General features: G+C 40.6%; 1 protein-coding gene across 4 annotated transcripts in view; it reads right to left on the bottom strand.

Annotated features, from left to right (window-relative positions):
• cnksr3 (cnksr family member 3) overlaps positions 1 to 27,602 on the bottom strand; it is a 191,389-nt gene that overhangs the window by 59,819 nt on the left and 103,968 nt on the right. For all 4 annotated transcript variants that reach the window (XM_087991445.1, XM_087991444.1, XM_043696124.2 and 1 more), the window contains exons 3-4: positions 25,127 to 25,326; positions 15,129 to 15,216 (exon numbers count right to left, since the gene is read on the bottom strand). In XM_087991445.1, the coding sequence (XP_087847571.1) occupies positions 15,129 to 15,216; positions 25,127 to 25,326 (288 nt within the window). The remainder of the gene's footprint in view (positions 1 to 15,128; positions 15,217 to 25,126; positions 25,327 to 27,602) is intronic.

The following is a 27,602-nucleotide window of genomic DNA, read 5'->3' as shown; positions in this document are numbered from 1 at the left end:
TGATTACAAAATTAAAAAGAAACATTCCAGAAAATTAAGATTGGTTTTGTGTCTAATTCCTTGATCAAAGCTATTCCCACAATTAAGTAGTTGGGCAGATTTGGTGTCAGGCAACAGATAATGTTATAATATTTGCGATTTTGTGGTGGGTGGAGGAAAATGATCAAAGAAAAGAATCATGAGGGTACAATGTACAGTCAAATTGCTCATTGCTGGAAATGACAATGGATTCATAGTATTAAAGTGAACACAATGTCCACTTGCCATCCACTCAGGATGCAAATTGCAACACTATAAATTGGAAGATTTTTTTACTTCATTGAAGGAGTTCCAATAAACTGCAATCATGTGTTTAATCTTGAAACGTATAATAAATACAATTAATGGCAGCACTATTATAGGCAGTATTTTGAGGAAAAGATATGTGTTACAGACCAACTGTCAACCCTATCTCAGCAATCGATATCCTGTCATACCCTCCCCTCACATAATTAATGCCTGATCCCACTAAAAAGTATCCAAATCATTGTAGGAAATACACATTAACATACCAACATCAAATGAAAATAACCATAGGCAATTTCATCTTCGAACTTCCATTCATTAGCATAAAAGCTCCCTTAGTCACCAAGGAGTTAAAACTACAGGAGGGTACATCATGTAAAACTCAGTGGTCATTTTATGGACCCTGTTTATTAACAGTGTTGAACTTCAAACAGATTTCAAATCAGCTTCTTGGTATTGACATAGCGCTTAAGTTTAGCGGTCTCTGCAGCTAATAAATCTAGTAATACTAAATTATCCCCAGCTTCAAGCAACTTCAAAGGGATTTTCATGTCAACTGTAAAAGGAAGTTCATTTTGTTATTCTGCCCAATGAAGTTTGGCCCAATTACATTGAAAGAAGTCCATATGCAAATCTGTTTTTAAATACTAGAGACATTATACTCATGTGGGGCATAATTCTCCCCACCTAAAAAGATCCCATTAATCAAATTCCAGTTTCTTCTGAAACAACTAACATACAAGATTTGTAAAACAAAGTTGCCATATTGTAAGTCTCTTCTGCTGCTTTATCAACAATCCTTCATCAAACACAAGGTCATAAATGGGGATGTCTGATGATGATTGAAAAGCTTTCCAGTGTTCTTCAGAACAAAATAAGGGGTGCTTAGCTCTGTATAGCAAGGGGGAGGGATGTGGGGAACGAAATGCCCCTCCAACTATGAGGGGTTATAGTACTGTTCACCTCACAAATAGTGCTGACTCTTTTCCCCCTTATTTTTATTGTTATTCAGTCAGTCCATGAAAACATCAAGCTAGCCTTTTCCCATAAATTGTCTACATGCCAAAAGGGTGGCAAAATAATTTTGATGTATTTTTGCATTAAACAATATTCACTTGTGATTTGAGCATGGACATGGAAAATGGAACCTGCAAAATTATGTAACTGAACTGGGTACTTTCTCATGTACACATAATGCATGTTCATAAGACCACTTTGTATGATTCACATAATTAATGCCTGATCCCACTAAAAAGTCGATTAAATGTGAAATCTTGCAGTGACTCTTCCTTCATTGTGATCTGTAGAATTTGGTAAAAATTACATATTTGTTAATAAAATGATTTGGAAACATCAGGTCAGTAAAACTGTTCGTTAAGATACTTTTCTTTCAATGCCTTAGCTTTCAAAAGACCACAATTACAAGAACACATTAACAGGAACAGCAATAGACTATACAGCATGTCAAGCCTATTCCACCTTTCGATACAATCATGGCTGATCTTTGACTTCAATTCTACTTTCCTGCTTATTTCCCATACCCTTGATTCCCCAAGAGACCAAGAGTCTGTCTATCCCATTCTTTAATGCATTCAACTAGAGATACTCCAAAACAGTCTGGGACAGAGAATTGCAAAGATGTGCAACCCTTTGAGTGAAAAACATCATCTGACTTCTAAAGTAATCAGCCCCTTATCCCAAATCTGTGCCGAGTTTTAGAATGTGCAACCAGCAGAAACAATTTCTCAGCATCCATCCTACCAGAATCTTGCAATCTTCAATGAGACCATGTCTTGTTCTAAGCTCCAGAGAACAGAGACCTAATTTGCTCAGCTTATCATAGAACACCACCATTTTCCCAGGGCCATTTTTGTGAACTTATGCTGTCTCCAAACCAACTACATTTTCTTGGATGTGGAAACCAAATCTACATCAGTACTCTAGATGTGGTCTCACCAAAACCTTGTACAACTGTAACAAACCATTTTATGTCCATGCTTCAATCCACTTGCTTTAAAGGTCAACGTGCCCATTGACGACTTAATTGCTTGCTCTACGTGCATGCTGACTTTGTGAACCTTGCCTGCACACCCAAGTCCTTAACAAATTTGACAACTTTCAAAAACATTCTACCTTCCTAATCTTCTGACTGAAGAAAATAACTTCACATTTCCCTAGTTATAATCCATCTGTCATATTGGTGCCCATCGACTAAACCCATCTATACTCTATTTTCAGACTCCATGCTCTCCCCATAGCATATTTTTCCACTAAGCTCTGTATTATCAGCAAACTTAGATTATTTGAATGGATTTGATTGATTTATTGCCATGTGTTCCTATGTACAGTGAAAAGTTTTGTTTTCAAGCAGAACAGGCAGTTCATATAGTAAGCAAGGACATATAGATCTATAGGGTGAAAAAACACTAGATAGAGGCATACAATTTACATCTAACAGGGTGTGAGCTAGGCAAGATCAGCATTATTTGAAGTTAGAGAGGCCATTCATCAGGCTAATAATGACAGGGGAAAAAGCTGTTACTGAATCGTGTGTATCTGTGTTCAAGTTTCTGTATCTTTTGCCTGATGGAAAAGGTTGTAGGAGGTTGCTGGGATGCAAAGGGTCTTTGAGGATATTGGCAGCCTTTCTGTGGCCGTGTAAATGGAGTACATGGATGGAAGGTTGGCTTCCGTGATGGTCTGGGTTATACACATAACTTTCTGTAGTTTCTTACATTCCTGGGAACAGCAGTTGCATACCAGGCTTTTATGCACCCTGGACAGTATGCTTTAAATAGTGCATCTGTAAAAGTTGGCAAGGGTCCTTGCGGACATGCCGAATTTCCTGAGCCGCCCGAAGGAAGAAGTGCTACTGTGTCTTCTTGACCGTTGTATCTACGTGGAGAGTCCAGGACAGGTTGTCGGTTATCATCACTCCTTGGAACATAACACTCTCCACCCTCGGCTCTTGTGATGTTGATGGGGGCCTATTCTCCTCTCTTCTTTCTGAAGAAAATGATCAGTTCTTTAGTTTTACCAATGTTGAGAGAGAGGTTGTTCTCATTGCACCACATCACCAAGCCCTCTATTGCCTTTCTGTATTCTGACTCCTCATTGTTTGATATCTGGCTTACCATGGTGGTGTCATCAGCAAACTTGTAGATGGCATTCATTTGGAATTTGGTAATACATGTATGGGTGTACAGTAGGGGGCTGAGGTCCCCCGGTGTTGACTGTTAACATGGAGGAGGTCTATCTTCACCTGACTGCAGTCGGTGGATCAGAAAGCTGAGGATCCAGTTGTAGAAGGCGAAGTCAAGACCTAGGTGTTGGAGTTTTGCAACCAGTGGTGGGGATAATGGTGTTGAAGGCGGAGCTGTAGTGGATGTGTAGGAGCCTGACTTCAGTGTCCTTGTTGTCGAGATGTTCGAGGGACAAGTGTAGGGCTAGGGAAATGCTGTCCACTGTGGACTTGTTACTTCGATAGGCAAATTGTAGAGAAATCAAGGCAGGCTGAGAGACTAGAGTTTATGTGGGCGAACAGTAGCCTCTCAAAGCATTTCACGATAACGGAGATCAGAGCCACTGGGTGGTAGTCATTAAGGCACATTGCATACGTTTTCTCAGGCACTGGGATGGTGGTCTTCTTGAAGCAGGTGGGAACTTTGGCTTATTGGAGGGACAGATTGAAGATACCGGTGAATGCTTTCACCAATTGGTCTGCACAGGATCTAAGTGTTCGGCTGGAGACCCGGTCTGGGCCTGCCACGTTCCTTGGGTTGACTCCCAGGAAGGCCAATCTGACATTTGCAGCCGTGTCAGAGGGAACAGGTGCATCTGGGGCTGTCAGGGCACGTGACACCATGCCACTGGCATTCTGCTTAAACTGAGCATAGAAAGCATTGAGCTCATCAGGGAAAGATATGTCTTTGTCCGCTATCTCGCTCTGCTTCATTTTCTATCCCGTAATGTTCTTTAGAGTTGCCACAGGTGGCAGAAATCTCTATAGTTGGTTTGGGCCTCTAACTTTTTCCAGTACAGCCTCCGGGCCTCTCTGATAGCTTTTGTCTCTTCATTCTTATGACTTGAACAGACAACACAGATTGCAAATAACAGAGGTCAAGAACAAACTAATATTCCACTATTCACCTGCCAAATTCATGTCATCTCATTTTTGCCAACTTCCTGCTGAATGAATATTAAATCAATACTCTCATCCATGCTAAAATATTATCCACAAGTTTCTGGGGCTTTATCCCATCTCTTAATCTATTGTGCTGATCCTTAACCAATGCCTTTTGGAAATCTACTATATGACATCTACTGGTTCAGCTTTAAGACTTTTTTGATAATAAATCCCAGCATTTTTCCAAAAAGTGATGCTTGGCTAGCTAGCCCACAATTCTGTTTAGTTCATCCTTCCTTTCTTAAAAAGTGGTGCAACTTTTGTCAACATCCAATCTGATGGGACTGTTCCTTAATGGAAACGATTATGTACAATAATGGCTAGCAAAGCCACTATCTCTGCAAATATATTTATAATCTTTACATACATACTGTCGAGTCCAGGGACTTTTCATGTTTTAGCCCTTAGACTATCATCTATTTTGGAATGGAAAAAGTGTGCCTTCTGCAGTAAACAGAACATATTTGTTCAATGCATTTTCCATTGCCTCATTCCCCACACTAAGTTTCTCCTATCCCAAAGGGATTGGATTCTATAAAGCCTACAAGTCCACTACATGGCATTTGATAATCCTATCTTCCCTCCAGTTCATGAAATCAACACAACATGTATCCCTCCAACCATCCCATCTGTCAATCAATGAAAGCAGTCTCTTGAATTAATCATGCCAGTATCAAATGCACAAGGTAAATGACACTAGGTTATTGCATGTTTCTCAAATTGTTCCAACTATCTGATTCCATCATTCTGAAACCAATTTGTCCTGTTCATTGTCTTTTCAATAATAGAATAGAATAACATTTGTATCAACTGAAAATGTCTTTTTGATTTTCATTTTTATGTGGGGTAATTGTTTCAAATTAGGATCTGACAAATTAAAATTCCAATAGAGAATGGAAGAGTAGTGAGTGACTGAGTTAGACTGGGGCCTGTGGTAGCTGGTGAAGGAACTAATAAGAGGAAAGAGAATCGACTTGACCTCATCCTCACCAATCTGACCATGAGTATATTGGTAGAAGTGATCACTACATAGTGGATGTGGAAATTAATACTGCCCATCATGTTGCAATGACATCCTGCCTAGAAAGATACATTTTAAAGAGCTAATAGCTCAAAACTGGCATTTTGAGAGGTGCTGTAAGCCTTTGGCCATCATAGAATTGCATTCAACCATCATCTGTAACCTCACAGCCCAGCACACATTCTTTCTACCATTACCATCTAAACAAGTGAACAACTCTTGCTCAAATGAAAGAGTGTAGAAGGGCATATCAAGAACCACACAATGCACAACAAAACAACGAGGGGTCAACCTGGTGAACATACAATGCAGCATTACTTGCGTGCCAACAAGTAAATGCAGCATATGGTAGGAGTGGAGATACACTATCCCACAATCAAAGGATTAGATCCAAACTCTGCCATCCTATTGCATGCCATTGTGAATGGTGGTGGACAATTAAACAATTCAGTGGAGAAGGCGATTCTACAAATATTTCTGACCTCAGAGCCCAGCACATCAGCATTTGCAACCATCTTCAGTCAGAGTGCTGAGTAGATAATCCATCTTGGCCTCTTCCAGAGAACCCAGCAGGACAAATGCCAACCCTTGCCATCCAAGCGGCATTTGCCTGGTTGTTGCCTCAAGGAACCCGTAAAAGACTAGAGTCAGAGAATTGGGGAGGGACTTACTGCTGACTGGAATTATACCTAGCACAAAAGATGATTTGTGGGAGGGAATCCTGAGGGATAGGATTTACATGTATTTGGAAAGCAAGTACTGATCAGGGATAGTCAATGTGGCTTTGTGCATGGGAAATCATGTCTCAGGAATTTGAGTTTTTTTTGAAGAAGTAACAAAAAGGATTGATGAGGGCAGAGCAGTGGACATGATTAATATGGACTTCAGTAAGGCATTCAATAAGGTTCCTCATGGGAGACTGGTTAGCAAGGTTAGATCTCACGGAATACAGGGAGAACTAGCCATTTGGACACAGAAGTGGCTCGAAGGTAGAAAACAGAGGGTCGCTTTTCAGACTAAAGGCCTGTGACCAGTGGTGTGCCACAAGGATTGGTGCTGGGTCCACTGCTTTCTGTCATTTATATAAATGATTTGGAGTGAACATGGGCAATATAGTTAGCAAGTTTGCAGATGAAACCAAAATTGGAGGTGTAGTGGACAGTGAAGAAAGTTACCGGAGAGGAGAATGGGATCTTGATCAGATGAGCCAATGGGCTGAGGAGTGGCAGATGGAATTTAATTTAGATAAACGTGAGGTGCTGCATTTTGGAAAAGCAAATCGGAGCAAGCCTTAATGATAAGGTCCTGGAAAGTGTTGCTGAACAAAGAGACCTCTGAGCACAAGTTCATAGTTCCTTGAAAGTAGAGTCGCAGGTAGATAGGGTAGTGAAGGCAGTACTTGGTATGCTTTCCTTTATTGGTCAGAGGATGGAGTATAGGAGTTGGAAGGTCATGTTGCGGTTGTGCAGGACATTGGTTCAGGAGAACTGAAGGGTCTGTTTCTGTGATGTACAGCTCTGATTCTATGATGGTTATGATCGACTTCCAAAAAACCAGTCCCAGAACAGTTCTGCAGGAGCTCTTCAGGGTAATGCTGAAGGCTCAATCATCTTCAGATGTTTTACCAATGACCACGCTTTGATCATCAGGTCAGAAGTGCCGATGTTTATTGATTATTAAACAATGCTTAATAATTTTACAATTCCTCAGATAATGATGTAGTCAGTATGTACATGCAGAAAGATGTGGTCAACCTCCGGGTTTGGGCTGATAAGTGGTAAGTAACATTTGAGCCACATAAGTGCCAAGCAATGACCATCTGATGATCAAAGGCATTGCAATCACTGAATACCCCACTATCAACATCCTGGATGTTATTAATGACTAGAAACTGAACTGGGCCAGCCTATGAACACACTGGCTCATTCTGCAGGTGATAGCCTGGGAATTCTGCAGCAAATAACTCACTACCTGATTCCACAAATATCGTCCACCTTTAAAGGCACAAGTCAGGAGTCTGATGGAATTCTCTTCACTTGCCTAGATTAGTGCAGCTCCAACAACATTCAAAAAACTTGAATATAATAAAATAAATCAGCTTCCTCGATTAGAAGCATGTTTTCAGTATTCACTCTGCTATCTCTGTACACCAATGCTGCATAATCTGTAAAATTTACAAGATGTACTGCAGCAACTCACCAAGACGCCTTCAACAGCATCTTCCAAACAGTGACCTGTAACAACTAGAGGGACAAGGGGAGCAGATGCATGGCAACAGCACTACCAGTTGAAAATTCCCCTCTAAGCCACACACCATCCTGACTTGAAACTATAGTTCCATTCCTTCATTGTTGCGACACCAAAATCCTAGGACGCAGCCTTCCCCCCCCCCCCCCCCCCTAACAGTAATGTGGGCATACCGACACCATATGGACTGCAGAGGTGACCGAATAAAAAGGTTTTTATATAACCATGAGGGGCAGGGATAGGGTGAATAGGCAAGGTCTTTTTCCCAGGATGGCGGAGTCCAGAGTTAGAGGGTACAGGTTTAAGGTGAGATGGGAAAGATATGAAAGGGACCTTAGGGGCAACTTTATCACGGAGAGGATGGTGTGTGTATGGAATGAACTGCCAGAGGATGTAGTGGAGGCTGGTCTGATTACAGCATTTAAAAGGTATCTGGATGGATATTTAGTTGGCATGGACAAGTTGGACCGAAAGGTCTGTTTCCATGCTGTACAATCTCTATGACTAATTATGGATGAGTAGGTCATGATCTTTTTTCTTCCAATTCCTGCACCTTATGTGAACTTCAACACTTTTTGCCATTTGGGAGATGCTGTGATGGAAGGGTCTCCACCTCAGGATTTCCAAGCTCCAGAGACAGCTGGAGTCACTGTGCAGTGAATTTCCTGGATTGTCTGTTCTACAGGGCCACTTTTTTTTTTGTGAATCTTACCTGCAATCTAATATTTTTGCATTTCTCTTTTAATGTGGTCCCCAGAACTGAATGCAAAACGACAGCTGAAACCAAAAAGCATTTTGTACAAGCTCTTTTATTTTTAATCAAAGTGTATGGACATGCTAGCTCATCCAGCATTTATTACCCATCTCTAACTGTCCCTTGGAATTGTCCCAATTAATAAATCATAGGATGCTGCATGCTATTGAAATCCTGCTCTTTACCTGACCTGCCACCTTCAATGATTTATACACATATACACCAACGTCCCTCTGCTCCTGCATCCACTTGAAAATTCTTCTTGTTCACCCAGTGTTCTTCAAACTATAACACTTCACACCTGGCACGGTGGCTCAGTGGTTAGCACTGCAGCCTCACAGTGCCAGGGACCCGGGTTCAACTGTCTGTGTCTGTGTGGGTTTCCTCAGAGTGCTTCGGTTTCCTCCCACAGTCCAAAGATGTGCAGGTTAGGTGAATTGGTCATGCTAAATTGCTCATAGTGTTAGGTGAATTAGTAAATGTAGGGAATGGGTCTGGGTGGGTTGCTCTTCGGAGTGTCGATGTGGACTTGTTGGGCCGAAGGGCCTGTTTCCACAGTGTAGCTAACCTACCCTAACCTATCAGTATTGGGTTTCATGTACCCCACATTCCACTTTATCTATGCCTTTTCAAAGTTCTATACATTAACACAAACTATAAATCTAATTTTCAATAATAATTAATAGAAAATATATGCCAAACATACCTTTCTAAACTAAAATGCTTTCAAAATTTTAGACTTACCTGCTCAAAGGTCACAATATTTCAAAGTTCACTTGCCAATTTTGAAACCGACCATATTTATTTACCAGGAACAGCAAGTGCCCTAATACAGACTACCAGGAAAGACCATTACAAATCTTCCTTTAATCTTCTCAAAACATCCAGTAACCATTACAGTTTCTTGCTACGCAGACAATTTTATACCTATGTTGCTACTGTCCTTTTTATCCCCAAAGCTACAACTCAGCTCACAGGTTTGTTGTTGGCAGTCGATGTTCACCACTTCAACAATATTACCCTAATCAATCTTTGCTGTTACTTCCTCAAATACTCTAAACACAATTAGTTAAACACAATCGTTCCTTAAATTCATGCCGGTTTCCTTTAACGAACCTACATTTGCCCCAAAGTTGTGGTTCTGGATCTTTCCTGCCACAGACGGATTTGTACTTGCTGAAGAATGTTCTTGCTAGGGATGCAGTGCAGAGAATGCTTATCAAATTGATTCCTGGGATGACAAGACTGACTTATGTGGAGAGATTAGGTCGATTAGGATTGCATTCATGCAAGGCTAGAAGAATGGGGTGGAATGATCTCCGAAACACACAAAATTCTAACATGAATGTTCAATGCAGGAGGATCCAGAAATAGAAGTTAATAGTTTAAGGATAGGACTAAGTTGAATGGAACTTTCTTTATCCAGAGAGTGGTGAGCCTGTGGACTTCAGTGACTTGGTGATAGTGAAGCCAAAACAACATGTTTTCATGGAGGTGGTAGATATAGGAGGGAATGGCTAAAGGGATCAAGGAATATGGAGAGCTGGGGAAGGTAGGATTAGGATATTGAACTCCATGATCATTCATATTGAATGATAGAGCAGGCTTGAAGGGTCAAGTGGCCTACTCACGCCCTTATGATTCAATGTCATCTCCACACCTTTCTTGAACAACGATATAATAATTGGCAATTACACAGTCCTCTTATCACCTAGCCTGAGGAAAACTAGAAAATAAGAACTAGTATTTCAACAATTTCCATATTTGCTTCCTTCAGCACTTATGGATGCATCTTATCCTGACCTGGTGTTTTTATCAGCTTTAAGAACAGACAGTCTGTTCAATGCGTCACCTTCAATTTTAAAGTCTTCAAGTGTCTGAAGTGTCTCCTCTTTGCTTTGAATTGGGCAGTACCTTCTTATTTGGGTAAAGGAAGACATGAATGATTCATTTCAAACCTCAGTACGCAATGCCCCCACAAGCAAACCTCTAATCAGCTCTGCCCCTCCTCTTTCAGCCTTTTTACTATTTATATGTTTACTATATGAAAAAATTCTTTCAGCAGAACATTTTTGTTGATTTATGTGGTGGTCTTAAGCAGTTCCTTGGGATTCAAGGTGACTTGCTTCCAGTCCAGTTCCATGGATTTTCTCTGACTCCAGTCCAATTCACAATCTGCAGACTCTGCCATGTTGGGGCAAATGGTGTTTGAAGTAGCATTTGGAGACTTGCATTCTACCTCTGCTCAGAGCACCAAGGTAAGATTGAGATGTCAAAGTCTGTGACCACGGCCTTTCTGAACTAACCTTTTACACTTTCATCAGTCACAAGCCAGTGACTGCTGTGAATCAGAGAGTGTGCTTGATTTTTAGAAATATTCTTAAGGCATCCACAGCAATGTTTCCATTTATTCCTGCGATTTCCTGCCGTGAAAGCTGGAGCGCTGGCTAGAACAGTTTTTCAGATACCAGCAACCATATGAATGGCATGCCCCATCCAAAGTAGTGAATACTGCTGTTGGGCTGCCTTTCATGCCACCAAATTTGCAGAGGTAGTGTTGAACTGGTGCCGGAGGTATTTGCTGCAAGTTATCCAAGTTTCTGAAGCATTTAGGAGATGAGACTCTCTCCCGTCTGCTACAAGGAAAAATATTGCAAGGTCCTCCGGCCTACCAGTCAATTAAAAGTAAGGGATCCACAGTAATAAATATGGATTACACAGCATATTAAAGGAAAATCCCATGAACAGCATCAATTGCTGTTTAGCACCCCTACCAAACTCTTCCTACTCAAAAATACTTCCCATCGAGGATCAATTTGCCCACTTGCAGAAACTTATCTTCTGCCTACTCCACAACAATATGCAAACCATGACCTGATCCCCTCCAACAGAATTACCACGGACCTCATCTAAATGGGGATGGAATCAAACACGATTCTGTCATCACATCCTTTTCTTGCTGCAATACTGCACCTCAAATCCAGCAAAATAATCCACAGGCATAGGAATAATCTACAGAATACAGCATAAAATAGCCACTTTTGAGAAGATCTGTAGCTCAGGTCAATGATAAAAGTTTGCAAATTAGCTTGCTGAGCTTGAAGATTGGTTTTCAGATGCTTGTCACAATACTAGGCAATATCATCAGTGAGAGTCTCTGGTTAAGCACTGGTGGTATGTTCTGCATCTCTATTTATAGGTCTTAGTTTTTTTTCCAAAAGGTGGGTGATGTCATTTTTGGTTCCTTTTTTCCCCCCCAAGAGAAGGTAGATAGGATCTAAGTCAAAGTGTTTATTGATGGAGTTCTGGTTAGAATGCCATGCCTCGAAGAATTCCCGTGCATGTCTTTGTTTTGTCTGTTCTAGGATCTGTGTGTTGTCCCAGTTATATATCTTTGTCTATATGTATAGAAACTAGTGAGAGTGGGTCATGTCTTTTGGTGGCCAGTTAGTGTTCATGTATTCTGGTGGCAAATTTCCTGCTCGTTTGTCCGATGTAGCTTTTTTTTTTAAAAAAAAACAGTTCTTGTAAATGACATTAGTTTTGCTGGTGGTATCTTTAGGTTCATTAGTTGCTGTTTAAGTGTGTTGGTAGGTTTGTGGGCTACCATGATTCCAAGGGGTTTGGAAGTCATTTATGCTATGTCTTTGATGTAAGGTAAAGTGGCTATAGGTTTTGGTTGCATTGTCTGCTTGTTTGGGCTTGTTTCTGGGAAAATTGACGAATTGCGTTTACTGGGTACCCGTTTTCTTGTATAGATATTTTTCTTCTGCTTTTTGTAGTTCTTGGGTGCTGTAGTGTGATGTAGCTGATTGAAATAATGTCTTAATGCAGCTCCGTTTGTGGGTGTGGGGATGGTTTCTTCTGAAATATTTGGTCTGTATTTGCTGTTTTTCTGTAGAAGCTGGTTTGAAGCTCTGTTATGTTCAACTGTCACATCGAGGAATGGGAGTCTGTTGTCATTCTCCTCTTTTGTGAATTTTGCACCTGTCAGGATATTGTTGATGGTGCTGTATGTTTCCTCTAATTTGTTCTATTTTGTGGTGACAAAGGCGTCATCTACATAGCGGACCCAAAGTTTGGGTTGGATAGATGGGAGGGCAGCTTGTTCAAGTCTCTGCATTACTGCTTCTGCTGTGAGCCCTGACATTGGTGACCCCTTACGTGTTCTGCTGACTTATTTGCAGGTTTTGTTATTGAATATGAAGTGGATGGTGAGGCACAGGTCCACAGTTTCAGGATGTCGTCTTTGCTGATGAAGATGATGCTGTCTGGTGTTTGTGGTCCTGGTGCCAGTGTTTCTTTAGCCAGGTTGATGTTGCATTAAGACATTATTTCAAAGAGCTATGTCACACTGCAGCAACCAAGAATTACAAAAAGCATAAGAAAAGTATCTCAGCGAGCTAACTTACAGACTGCATAAACTGTTTAACTTAAAACTAAAATCACTTCAATTTGAATAACTGAAGTTCCAAATGCAGACGACATTTGTGGTCACTAGTTGTGGCTCCTTCTCCAAAGCACAGGTGAATGGGCCATTTTCTCCAAAAGCCCAGCATACTACAGTCTTCTTCCAACCAGTGGATATTTACTAGCTGTTGCGTGGGATGGTAAGTTCATTATACAAGAAGAGATTGGGCTGACTGGATCGGTGTTCAGAGTTCAGAAAACAGAGGGGCTCTGATTAACATAAAAAAATGTTGACAAGACCAGACAGATTGGAAACAGGCATGATGTATCCCCTGATAAGTAGGTCAGAGCAACAGGTTGCAATCTCAGGACGTGTGGCAGGCCATTTGGACTGAGATGAGGAGGCATTCCTTTCCTCAATGGAGAGTGAGCTTTTCAAATTCTCTACCACAGAAGGCTGTGAAGGCCAAGTCACTAAGTAGGTTTAAGAAACAGAAACAAAGAGCAAATGATGACTCATAACCTTATCCTGGGAGCCTCCTCTTAACGTAGGCAGGCAGTAATGATGAAATTTATTATCCAGTCAAAATGTGCCAGTTGTGACAATACTATGGCTTTGAGAGATGCATTTTGTCCTGTTTGTTTTTAAAATAGAGAAATTAAGAGTGGTCTGTTCCAAGCCAACAAAGTAAACAGCTTGAGAGACCTTTGTTTTTTTTTAATATAAAAGTTGAACAAATGGGTGGGGACAAGCTCCTCCAGAAGCAACATTTGAACTTTGGCTTTCAGTAGTTGTTGCAGTCTTGAAGCTGGATGTGGAAGCTTATTTCTTTGTTACAGCTAAAAGCCTGGGTTCTCTTCCTGCTGCTAGAATTGCAATCTATTTTACTTAACTTACCTTTGCCAAGGGTGTATTTACTGGATGTTGCTATATTGGAACAGTTGCTGTTTCATAGTTAAATAACCTATTACTCTGTTGAGTTTTCCAATAGAGTTAAGCTATTTAAATTCTTCTTTCTTTTGTTTGTATTTTAACTATATTGTAAGAATAAAGAGTAGTTTGACCAATCGAATTGCATCCGGAACATAATGCCTTACACTTGCCTTAAGAAAAAAGAAACAGCAGGGGTCTAGGCTATCTCTAATATAGGATGGGGGTGGGGGGGGGACAGAAGGGTGGTCTGCTCCATGACACAGTTCAGCCTCTAGGCAACCGAGAGCAAGAATATTTGAGAACCAGGTTGTCAAATACAAGATTACGGTCATGGTTTACGAGGTTGCAGTGATCCCCAAACTCTGACAGCTCCAGAGACTTGTACATCTGTGATTTTTGGAACATTGGTGTGGCACAGCTCAACATGACAAAAACAACATTTGTTCGCTGAACAGAGGAGACAGTTCCTTGGAAGGCTGTGGTAATGATTCAGAAAAGGAAATAAAGTTCTCTTCACATTCAGCTAAGAACTTTTTAAATCACTCAAAACAATTAAAAAATGTTGTCTTGCAACATTTCTTGAAAACTTTGTATTTGTTAATAGCAGGTACCTGGCCATGTACAATGCAATGCAATTCAACAACAACGTATGTAACAGCCAGTACACAACGATACGTTAGGAGCCATATGCTATTTGAACAAAATAATTTCTTCTTTCAGTGAAGAATATGTCAGGTTGTGAAACTTCGAAGGGTTTAGAAAAGATTTACAAGGATGTTGCCAGGGTTGGACGATTTGAGCTATAGGGAGAGGTTCAATAGGCTGGGGCTGTTTTCCCTGGAGCGTCAGAAGCTGAGGGGTGATCTTATCGAGGTTTATAAAACCATGAGGGTCATAGATAGGATAAATAGACAAGGTTTTTTCCCTGGGTTGGGGGGAGTCCAGAACTGGAGGGCATAGATTTAGGGTGAGGGGGGAAAGATATTTTTAAAAAAAGAGAGACATAAGGAGCAACTTTTTCACACAGAGGGTGGTTTGTGTATGGAATGAGCTGCCAGAGGAAATGCCAGTCGCTGGTGCAATTACAGCATTTAAAAGGCATCTGGATTGGTATATGAATAGGAAGGGTTTGGAGGGATATGGGCCGGGTGCTGGCAGGGGGGACTAGATTGGGTTGGGATATCTGGTAGGCATGGACAAGTTGGACCAAAGGGTCTGTTTCCATGCTGTACATCTCTATGACTATGACTCTAAGTGAAAATGAAAGTCATAAAAGAATGTATACACAAACCTGTTGAACAATTGTTGTTAAATTCAAGCACAGTTGTATAATCTTATTTTTCATCACTGAGTAATCACTGATCCCTGTAAATGGTGATCTGCAAAACAAAAATGTTTTAGAATAGTATGCATACATATTTAAACATGCAACTTGTTGGAAATGTTCTCATATGTGCATAGCTGTGCATGCGCCAAAATAGATGAAAACATTCTTTTAAAATAGATCAACTAAACATTCCACCTAGACAACGGAATTATTTGACCTAAATGAAATGTGAGTTCAATAACAATTTGAGTACATGCAACCAGTTCTTAAGCAGCAGTACGGTGAACTTTGCTGGGTAGGTTCAGAAAGACTTCTAGGGAAATCCTTCTCTTAAGTAAACCTTATTTCAGCACTCAATGTATATGACTCAGAATTGGATGGCTAGTACATTGAAAAGTTGGTTTGCCAGAATTTACCAACCCAGACTGGACAGACTCAGATACAGACGCATTCTTAACAGTCACAGGTTGACAACACTGAACTGTAACCCAGGTGATACATGATACCTGAGAAGCACATAATGATGTCATATTGGATACTTATTTTAGATGAAATCAGCCTACATCTAGCCTTGTTACATGTCACATAGAAGAGTTTAACAATTGCAATGCATGTCAGCAATTGAACCATGCAATTTTCTTGCTTTGGTTGATCAAATGGACAGAACTAAACAAAGAATGTGCACAACAGCTCATGAGAAATTGAGAGCAGTCAGATTACAGAATAACATCCAAGCAAAATCATGCATTATTCTGAATCTCTACAGTACTGATTTCCAATTAGGTACAAAAAGTGCAGAAATGAAACTTCATTCTTGTACTTTGAAGGGCAATTGTCACAGCATATCATTCTAAAATTTTTCCTTCAGTAAATTTGTTCCTTTTACTCAACATCACATATCTCCTTCTCCAACATTTTTATTTCCTGCGGCACACAATTCACAATTTTAAAAGGTGAGGTTCCTTGTAAAGATTTAAAAGGTTGAATCATAAAGTTTTAATGGTTGCATGCTCGGTCCAAAATACAAGTTGCTTCCTATACCTGCGCAGTACACCCAACACACTATACTGTGGAGTGTCAACGGTGCCCATAATATTTAAATGCCCTCTTCTCCATCCCACAACCTGTGATCCATTCCTTGCAAGACTGTAGGCAGCATATCAAGGTTGACTACCCAAGGCTAGTTTAATAAAATTTGTGCTACTAATGCAACTGATCCAGCATAATAGTTGTAAAACAAATGCATGGAACCCAAATTTCATGTATATTTGAGGTTCATAGTAACTGAACATAGGGAACTATGGTGAGAACTCAGAGGGGACAGTGACTATAAAATGATAGAATTCATCCTGTAGTTTGAGGGGGAGATGTTGGAGTCAAACATAATGGTTTTACAATTGTGCAAAGTTAACTACAAAGAAATGAGGGAGTTGGCCAGATCTAATTGGAACTGGAGCCCAGTGGGGAAGACAGTGCAGCAGGAGTTTCTGGGGGTAATTCAGGAGGCACAACAGAAATCCATCCTCAGGAAGAAACAATATACTAAGGGGAGGATTAAACAACCATGTCAGGGACAGCATTATAGTACAAGAAAATGCATACAACGTGATGAGGCATTGTATGAAGCCGTAGGACAGGGAAGCCTTTTTTAAAAAAAAGCAAGAGACAGAAAAGCAAGAGACAGAAATTGGAAAAGCAATAAGGGGGAGAAGAAGAAATGAGAGTAACCTAACTAGTAATATAAAAGAAGATTGCAAGAGTATGTTTAGATATCTGAAAGTTAAGAAAGGTGCAAGAGTGAATATTGGACCGATGGAAAAGTAGAGTAGTAAAGGAGATCAAAAACAGCAGAAGAATTGAATAGTACTTTGCATCTATTTTCACAACAGAAGACCACCGGCAACATACCAGAACTTCAAGAGATACTAGGTAAGTGCAGTGGCCATCACTAAGGACAAAGTGCTGGACAAGCTGAAAGATCTGAATGTGGGCAAGATGGAATATATCCCAGAGTTCTGAAGGAGCTAGCTCAGGAGATTATGAGGCATTGGTAGTGGTGATCTTTCAGCAGTCAGAAGACTGGAAAATAGTTAAACACTGTTTAAGAAGTGAGGCGGGGGATCCAAGATGGCAACGACCCAGCAAGTCTGAGTCTATAGTGCTCCTCCCAAGACTTGGGAAAAGCAGGCCACCCGCCTCCTCTACACTCACCAAATCACTTAAAATAGTTTTAATTAATGTCATTAGTTGCTCAGTACTGAATTTAAACAATCTAATCTCCTGTAAAAATGACTAAAGGGAAGGGAGCCCGCAGTTCTCAGCGGGCAGGAATCCCTCCCCCACCATCCCCAGCTGCAGCTGAAGAGTCCGCAGCCACCCCGGGGGACTTCCCTATGGTGGCGAGCCTCGTGGAAATAATCTCCAAACTTGACGTGAAGATCGACGCCTTTATTGAAGAGTCCCAGAGCCGATGGAATTCACCTCAGCCGCGCTACAAAAGCGCAGCAAAGAGGAAATCAAGCGCCAAGTCGGAGGAGCGGAGCTAAAGGCCGCGACCTCCGAGACTATAGCAGAATTGGATGTGAATCAGGTCCGGACTCTCGAACAGCGAGTCCGGACCTTAGAAAATCACATCGACGACCTCGAGAATTGAGGTCGTCGAAAAAACATTCATTTGCAGGGCCTTCCCGAACGGGAAGAGGAAGGTCAGCTTACAGCGTTTCTCGAATAGTGGCTTCCACAGCTTTTAAATCTGGAGGCTGGATCAGGCCAGGTAAGAGTGGAATGGGCCGATCGGGTTTCTGGCTCAAACCAGCGCACCCGCCTGGTCCTGTTCCGGCTGCAGAGCTATAAGGAGAGGCAGATACTCTTAGAAGCTTCCAGAAATCTTGGGAAAGGTCCCGAAGCCATGATTTATAAAGGATCCAAGATTATGTTATTCCAGGACTTTTCCCGAGTTCTGGTCCAAAAGAGGAAGATGTTTGATGAAGTGAAGAAATGTTTAAGGGACTTAAATATTCAGTACTACTTGTGCTACCCAGCGACGCTACGCTTTAGCCATGAAGAGTCCGTCTACAACTTTGGATTGCCGGAGAAGGCCAAGGAATTTTTGGACTCCCTTCGATAAATTGTAAGAGTTAATTGATGTTGTTTTGCTCTTCCCCCACCCCGGTTTACACCCCCTTTTTTTTTATATTAATCCCTTTCATCACCTTACTGTTTAATATTATTTTGGGGGGGTGGGAAGGGAGGTTTATTTATTTGTTCTCTACTTAGCGATTTTCTTTCCCCCCCCCCCTCTTTTTTTTTTAATATATATATAGGCTGGGGGGGGTCTAGGTAACGTAGGTGAGGGGAGGTGGTTACCTTATCCTATTTTGTTTGTCTTTAGGAACAGGGTTGTTTTCCCCTGTTATTTTGTATTACTATATTTAATTATTACTTGTTGAGGTGGAGTAATTTTATAGTTATATATGTTTATACATGGTATTAACACTACCAAATATATCCAGGTGTTGGTGTGGGTTGGGGGTGGGGGGGGGGGGGGGAGAGAAGGGGTAGAGTGCTCATAGTTAATTCTAGCTCTGTAGTATATTTGAATTTTCTTCATCCTATCGTAGGGTGCCTGGGTCAAGGGTGGGGCACTGGTTGGGAGACGATATGATGGGCTTTTGGAAAGGAAGTGATGCAACCTGGGAACAAGGGGGAAAATTTCCATTTAAATAAGTTTTTTTTATTTAGAAATAGTTTTTTTATTATATTAATGTGTGTATTAAAGAGCCTTTGTTTTTGTGAATTTTATATGCTCTACGCTCAGGATGTTTTGGATAGGGTTTCTTCTCCCGAGGGGTCTCGGACTTGCCCAGACGATTATGGTTATTCATTCGATTAAATGGTACATCTGGAATATCAAGGGGAGTAATTCACCAATCAAAAGGAAGAAAATATTATCAAACCTCAAGAAAGAAAGGGTTGATATAGCTCTCCTACAGGAGACACACTTATTGGATAAAGAACACTTGAAATTACGACAGGGTGGATTTGATCAGGCCTTCTTTTCTTCCTTCAACTCAAAAAGTAGGGGAGTTGTCACCCTTAATTGGAAGAATCTCCCTTTCAAAATCCTAAATCAGATGAAAGACGAATCTGGACGATATATTCTGATTAAAGCCCTTATAAATGGAGAGGAATATGGGATCTTAAATCTGTATTGTCCCCCGGCACATCCTTTTAAATTTATAACAGAAGGCTTCTCCAAATTGATGGCACTTGGTGCTTGTCATACAATTATAGGGGGAGATTTTAATTGTATTACGGACCCGGAAATTGATAGTATTCCCAAGAGTACTGCAGGTATATCTCCCAGATCCAGACAATTGGTGGATTTGAACAAAGAATTAGGACTGGTAGATGTGTGGAGATGCCTTCACCCACAGGGCAGAGATTTTTCTTTTTACTCCAATCCACATAAATGTCACACCAGAATTGATATGTTTTTTGCCCCGATTTTTAAAAATTCCATATCATCCTGTAAAATAGGTAGTATAACAATTTCTGATCACGCTGCTGTATATATGGAAATCAAGGCGAGGAACAATGAGACATCCCCCCAGCATTGGCGTATAGATTCCTTCCTGGTGAAAGATAGTAAATTTGTAAAGTACTTCTCTCAAGAATTTAAAACTTCTTTAGAAATTAATTCAGGTACAGCTAGCAACCCATCAATGATGTGGGAGACCATCAAAGCTTACGCGTGAGGTTTGATCATTTCATACTCGGTGACCCAGAAAAAATTAAAGGGAGAACAACAGCGTCTGCTTGAAGCTCGCTTAAAAGCAACTGAAACAGCATACAAACCTTCTATTATTAAATTACAAAGGATTACAGCCCTTAGGACAGCTCTAAACACCATGCTTACCCAAACGGCTAAGAGGGAAATATTATTTGCAAAACAAAGGTTATTTGAATTTGGCGATAAACCTGGTAGATACTTAGCATTCCTCGCAAAGAAAAAAAAAGCCCCTCAAACTATTAAGTCTATCAAGGAAAGTGCGGGTACTCTGACTCAAGATCGTAAAAGGATTAAACAATCTTTAGAAAATTTTATTCTGATTTATATAAATCACAGGATTGCGAAGACAGAGCTAGGGGGATGCAGTCATTTTTTAAAAACCTGACCTTTTCGGACCTAACTCCGGAACAGGTATCGGTCCTGAATGTCCCCCTAACAATCCAAGAAATACCTGACGCAATCAGGCAACTTCAGAGCAGTAAGGCACCTGGCCCAGATGGCTTTCAAGCTGAATCCTATAAAGAATTTACAGGAATATTGGGTGGTCCAATGATGGACATGTATAACTGCTCTTACAGTCAGGACTGTCTCCCGCCCTTCGCTGAAAGAGGCGAATATCTCTCATTCTCAAAAAAGGAAATGACCCAGAAGATTGCGCGTCATACAGACCAATATGCTTGCTAAATGTAGATTTTAAAATCCTTTCTAAAACATTAGCATTGAGACTAGAAAGGGTACTGCCACATATTATAAAGGAGGATCAGACGGGGTTTATTAAGGGCCGTAGATCATCCAATAATGTTTGAAGGGTTTTGAATGTGATTCAAGCCTGCCATCAGGGAAAGATACCAGGAGTAGTAGTCTCATTAGTCGTGGAAAAGGCATTCGACAGGATTGAGTGGTCATATCTGTTTTACACATTGGAAAGTTTTGGTGTTGGAAAGGTGTTTACCAAATGGGTCTCAACATTATATAATGATCCCAAAGCAGTTGTGATTACCAATGGATTAGGCTCACCGATAGCTTCAGTGTGGATAGGGACTGCCGGCAGGAATGTCCTCTTTTGCCATTGCTATTTACGCTAATAATTGAGGCACTGGCAGAAGCTATACGGGCTGACCCTAATATAACGGCCCCGAGGATTGGCACAGGTAAACACAAAATTACCCTTTATGCAGATGATGTTCTTCTATTTCTCAGTAATCCTTTGATGTCCATACCTCGTTTAATCCAAGTTATTAATACATTTAGTGCATTTTCAGGCTATAAAATTAATTTTTCAAAATCAGAGGCTATGCCAATGGGTGGCCTTGCTAGTATATCCCACCTATTAGATGGATCCCACTTACCCTTTCGGTGGTCCCTGGAGGGTTTCTTATATTTAGGCATTTTTATCAATCCAGTATTTGGTCAGTTATACAAGGCTAACTTTGTGCATTTATTGCAAAGAATAAGGCAGGACCTCCAGCGATGGGGAGACCTTCCAATTTCCTGGTTAGGCAGAATAGCATTAATTAAAGTGAATGTTCTGCCCCGTCTCCTATACCCTAGGAGAATGCTTCCGGTGATGCTGCCGAGGCTGGCACTACGTAAATTATATGGCTGGCTGGGTTCCTTTATCTGGAATCATAGACGGCCCCTCATTAAGCTGAAGCAGCTATAGCTTCCACAGGCAAGGGGAGGACTGGATTTCCCAGATTTTAGGAAATATCAGTTAAGTTCCCTATTAAGCTACATAGCCGGTTGGGTCTTGTCTGACCCGCAATCAATTTGGCTGAACATCGAGGCTTCTCAAGTAAAATGCCCACTTATTAACCTCTTGTTTTCAGACAAGAGGAAAATCATCACGGATCACTGTAAAATACTAAATACAATTAAAGCTTGGAATATAATGCGGTAAAATGAGGGCAACTCACATAAAACATCCCCCTATACTCCGAGAGTGGGAGCATGGGGGTTTCAACCAGGGCTTACCGATGCCACTTTTAAACTCTGGAGATCCTGGGGTATCTACTGTTTAGGGGATCTGTTTAAAGAAGGGGTCCTGATGTCTTTTGAATAGCTGCATCAGAAATTTGGATTACCCAATGTTGGTCTCTTTCGATACTTCCAAATTCGAGATTACATACACAAGACGACTATGCTATTAGATAGTCTTTATAAATCAGAGAATGTAGAGTGTTGTGGCCAATGGGGGTATCTTCAGTCAGCACTATTTATCATTTATTACATGATGAAGTATCGGGAGATATGGACAATCTGCTTAAAACATGGGATCAGGATTTGGGACTGGAAATCTCTATAGAAATGTAGAATGACATTTGGGAAAATGCCAGAAAAATCTCCATCTGCATCAGAACTCAGGCCATTCAGTTGAAGATACTTCATAGGGCCCATATAGCACCGGACCGATTGGCAAAATTTAAGGCAGGAGCATGTCCAATGTGTCCCAAATGTAAAATAGAGGTGGGCACTCTTGTGCATTGCTTATGGACCTGTCATAAGATCTGTAGATATTGGACTAAAGTAGCAAATGTTCTGACAGAAATCTTAGGAACGGAAATTAGAGTGGATCCAGTATCTCTCCTTTTGGGCTTTTCGAACTTACCCTCCCTGGATATGCAGGGGAAGAGATTATTTTCTATTCTCTCTTTCGGAGCAAGGAAAAATATATTTTGGTAAACTGGGTGGCTGAGGGCCCTCCTGGACTTTCGAATTGGCACAGATTGATCATGGAATGTATTCCTCTTGACTTCCTTACCAACATGGTGCACCGAAAGACCGAATTATTCCATAAAATATGAAAGCCCTTCTTGAATTACATAAATACAGATATTTCGGCCATCCTAACAAGGGCTTTTATTTAATTGAGATGGCGAACCTGGCTGGTCCGGGGCCCCTTGGGAGAGGAATCCTGGTCAAATACGGGTTGTGTTATGATTTGATGTTAACACATTCCGAGCATGTATCTCACTACCCAATTTCTGTTATCCGTCGGTTTTTTTCCCCCTGAATAATGCAAGGGACTTAATTATACATTCTGGTTAGTTGTAGGCTAGATTAGTTGTTAGTTGAGTTTTGTTTTTTTTTCTCTCGGTATCTCTTTTTTTTCTGTTTGATAAATTTTGGTTATTATTTATTTAAGATTCAATTGTATATTAAATGTTTATACTTGGTGTTTTTATTTGTAAACTTGTAAAAATGTTAAATTTTCAATAAAAATATCTATTAAATAAAAAAATTTTAAAAAAATAGTGAGGCAGAAGACAGTAAGTTACAGGCCTGTTAGCCTGACCTCTCAGATTTGCGAGTCCATTGTTAAGGATGAGATTGCGCAGTACTTGGAAGCGCATGATAAAACATGGCTGAGTCAACACAGCTGCATCAGCAGAGGTCATGCCTCACAATCTGTTAGAATTCTTTGTAACAAAAACAAAGAGAACAAGTGGAGATGATTTGTTAAGGGCTTTCTGGAAATCCAAATAAGTTGCCATACAGAAGGCTGCTAAATACGATAAAAGCTCATGGTGTTAGGGGCAAGGTTGTATTATCGTAGTCTTACCAGACCACAGGGCTGCTCTCTTATTAGAGAGACACAACTGGTGATGATTTAACTTAAGGGCCAACATACCTCAGGGAAGGAAGAGGTTGAGAGAAGAGTCCTTCATGATAACCTCCGCTGATAATGGGAACTGAACCCAAGTTGTAGGCATCACACTGCTTCACAAACCAACCAATTACCCATCAAAGGCATGGATAGATGATTGGCTGACTGGCAGAAGGCAGACAGTAGGAATAAAAGGGAGTTTTTCATGATGGCAACCAGTAACTAGTCATGTTCCAAATGGGTCAGTTTAGGACCACAACTATTCATATTATATAATAAAAATCCTAGACGAAGGAACTGAGGGGAATTGTTGCAAAGTTTTCAGATGACACAAAGATAGGTGGAAGGACAGGGAAGATGGAGGAAATGGGGAGGCTGGAGATGGAACTGGACAGACTAGGGAAGTGGGCAAGCAAGTGGCAGGTGCAATACAATGTAGCAAAGTGTGAGTTGAGCACTTTAGTACAAAGAATAGAGGCATAGACTATTTTCCAAATAAGGAAATGCTTCAGATATCTGAAGAATAAAGGGACTCAGGATTCCTGGTTCAGTGGCAGTTAGAGGCAAATGCAACGTTGATCTCTGGTCAGATTGCATTTGGAATATTATGAGCAGTTTTGAGCCCCGTATCCAAGGAAGGAGGTGCTGGCATTGGAGGGAGTTCCGAGAAGATTCATGAGAATGATCCTCAGGATGAAGGGCTTGTCATTTGAGGGGCAGTTGAGGACTGTGGGTCTATACTCGATTGAGTTTAGAAGGTTGAGAGATGATCTGATTGAAGCTTACAGAATACTAAGAGACCTGAATAGAGTGAACATGGAGATGTTTCCATTGGTAAGAGAGACAGGGGCCCCGAGGGCACAACCTCAGTGAAAGGACGACCTTTAGAACTGAAAGGAGGAGGAATTTCTTCAGACATACGGTAGTGAGTCTGGAACTCATTGTTACAGAAAATTGTGAAAGTCAAGTTATTGAGTTTATTTAAGACAGAGATATATACGTTCACCATTGGTAAGGGGATCATTGGTTGCAGGAGAAAAGGGAGGAAATGAGAAATACATCGGCCATGACTGAATGGTAGAGAAAACTTGATGACCCAAATGGCCTAATTATGCTCCTGGATCTCAAGACCTAAACTGCCCAAGGAACAAGAATGAAAATTTGTAGCTAGCATTAATTTGAGTGGTCATATACCACTGATTTTTAACTCCTGTAATATTTTACATCTATAATCAGGAGTCAATTTTTTTTCCCCCTTCAGAGCTATTTCCTCAGGAAAATGGCTGGATTTTTTCACTTCCAACAATAAGTGCACTAATGTTGCAGGCACAGCTACTAAAACTGATTGCTACTTTAATGACTCCTTTTTTTAAAGTTCATCCACTGAAGCCTTTGACAATCCAAACGCTGACAAGTCATTGTATCTGAAAACTTTTGACTGCATTCTACCAGGTTTTACATTTTCAAGAACAAAAAAGGCGCAAGATAAAATTTACTTTCATCTGAATAGATAGTGCATCATAATGAAAAACGTACAAGTATTTCAGTTGAAACATTGCTCACCTGTCCAACCATGCCAACAAGGCCTTAGCAGCTGCAATAAGGTCCACTACTGAGGTAAGGAAATCATTGGGAGGTTTGCGAGAAGTGCCATCATAAGCAGTGTTTTTTCTTCTACTGCTGATAAAATTCTGAAGGCCACTGGTAGAAGCCCGTAATTTCAGGGCCAACTTCTTCATGCTTTCTGTTTCCAATCCATAATTCTGCAATTAAAATCAAATTGTTAGAGTTGAAGTAAAAGCTTTGAACAACCTTCCAACTTGTTTATATGGAGGTAGAGGAGACTGGAGGATTAGTAACGTTGCACCATCTGATTAAAGGATGATAGGGTAACTGTCACCTGACATCAATCGTGGAGACTAAATTAGAGACGACAAGATGACAAATTGTTCAATGTTTAGAAAAGCATGAGTTAATAAATTAAAATCAGCACAGATCTGTCAGAGTTGAGCAAGTTATTCAATCAAGTAATGGAGAGATTAAAGGCTGTCATGCAGTTGGTGCTGTGCATGTTGGCTTTCAGAGGTGAATACATCACTCAAACAAGCAGATAACCCAAAGGCTTTAAGGGACAATGAAAATATCTGCACAAAATTGTCTAAGTGATAGAAAATTGCTTGTAATGAACAAGAGAGGAAAGAAAAATGTGATGCTCCTCTCGGATGTATTAATACTGTAGTTTAAACCGTTGATTTTGTGATGTATACATTCACAATCTGGAAACAGATATAAAAAGGACACAGTATCAAGTTAAGATGTGAAACTCAAATATATTTAGCAAAGAGAACAGAGCATAGCAACATCAGAAATAAAATTCCAGGCCATGGCTGGATTTCCCCCACAGTGCTATCATATCACTATGATATTATGGTCCTGAAGAAGGGCTTATGCCCGAAACGTCGATTCTCCTGTTCCCTGGATGCTGCCTGACCTGCTGCGCTTTTCCAGCGACACATTTTCAGCTATCATATCACTATCCCAATATCTCAACTTTCTTTTGAGAAAAATAAAGATCTACTTAATGTATTCAATGTTTGAGCATCCATCGCTCTCTGGGACAAAGGAGAATTCAGAGATACATGACACTTGAGTGAAGAAATTCCATCTCATCTCAATTTTAAAATGACAGGTCCATTATTTCGAGGTTATGGAATTCTTTAGATTTTCTTTCATGCAGGAGGTCAGGAATGATAAGAATGTGCAGAAATATTTGCACAAATTTCAAACTTATATTGTTTTCCTGACTCTGAACTATTTTTGCATGGCTTGCAGCTCACATTAACCTATTTTGGAACAGGGTCATCACTGGGAGCTCTATTGGATATTTGGATTTCTTCTCTGCTATTTGTGTGCCTCTATAGACTTTTGAAACATTAAAAATATAAAAAGGCCTTCTTGGAAAGCTCATGACAATTTGGGGAAGCATGCTGAGGAGTTGGGAATAGTCTGACGGGTAGTGTTCAATGTTTCAACACTTTATCACAGAGCATTTGATCATGATCGCAAGGTATATGTGACTTAACTGCAGCAATTCAAAGGGCTTAGTTCTGAAAAGGCAAATTGACCATTACATTGACCAGCACAAGGTGAGGGTTGAGAAGAATTACAGCACTTATGGTGGTAGTGCTAAGCATTCATAAACTGACAAAGACCGTGTTTGGAATTATACATGTAGTTATCTAAAGTAAACTGGGTGGCTGTTCATTATAACTGAAGTGGGATAATTGCGCCCACGTTTCTCCCATGGCTTGCTAATCGAGACCACTCTCTTCACATGTCAGATGAAAATGAGACAAGTATGGAGTTCTAGAGCCATGTTTGAGATTTGAAAATTCATAGCAGACTGACCTCTACTTCTTGAAAATATGCATCTGTGACAATGTTCTATGTTCCTCAGCTGGAGGGATATTTTCTCAGGATTGCCATTAAGAATATTTTATGTTTCAATATTTTGTGTTCTTCTAAATTCCAAATTGACTGGAGTGGACTGCAGCGGTTCAAAAGGGCAGCTCACCCTCACCTTCTCAAGGGTAACTAGTGACTGGCAACAAATGCTGGCCATCTAGTGACACCAACATCCCACGAATAAAAATGAATAAATTTTTTAAAAACATTGAGATTCCATGGAGGGGGGAGCGGAGACCTAGGTTTCAAGTTTCAAGATGAGTTTGTTTGGAATTATGGTGTTGAAGGCAGAGCTATAATCGATAAATACGAGCCAGAGACAAGTATGCTTGTTGTCCAGATAGCAGGGATAATTCAGGTCATTACAGACCTGTGAGCCTTACATCAGTGGTAGGGAAGCGACTGGACATGATACTAAGGGATAGGATATAAGCCCATTTTTTGCCAAATGGGTACATCAGTGATGGGCAGCATAGTTTTGAAGAGATGACAATGTTGATTGATGAGGGAAAGGATGTAGATGTCATATACATGGAATTTAGTGAGGTGTTTGATAATGTTCCCCATGGTAGGC

The sequence above is a fragment of the Chiloscyllium plagiosum genome, unplaced genomic scaffold, assembly GCF_037043375.1.
Source record: "Chiloscyllium plagiosum isolate Xiang-an unplaced genomic scaffold, Cpla_swu_hap1 HiC_scaffold_10, whole genome shotgun sequence".
NCBI classification, from domain to species: domain Eukaryota; kingdom Metazoa; phylum Chordata; class Chondrichthyes; order Orectolobiformes; family Hemiscylliidae; genus Chiloscyllium; species Chiloscyllium plagiosum.
This window is presented reverse-complemented; position numbering and strand designations above follow the sequence as displayed.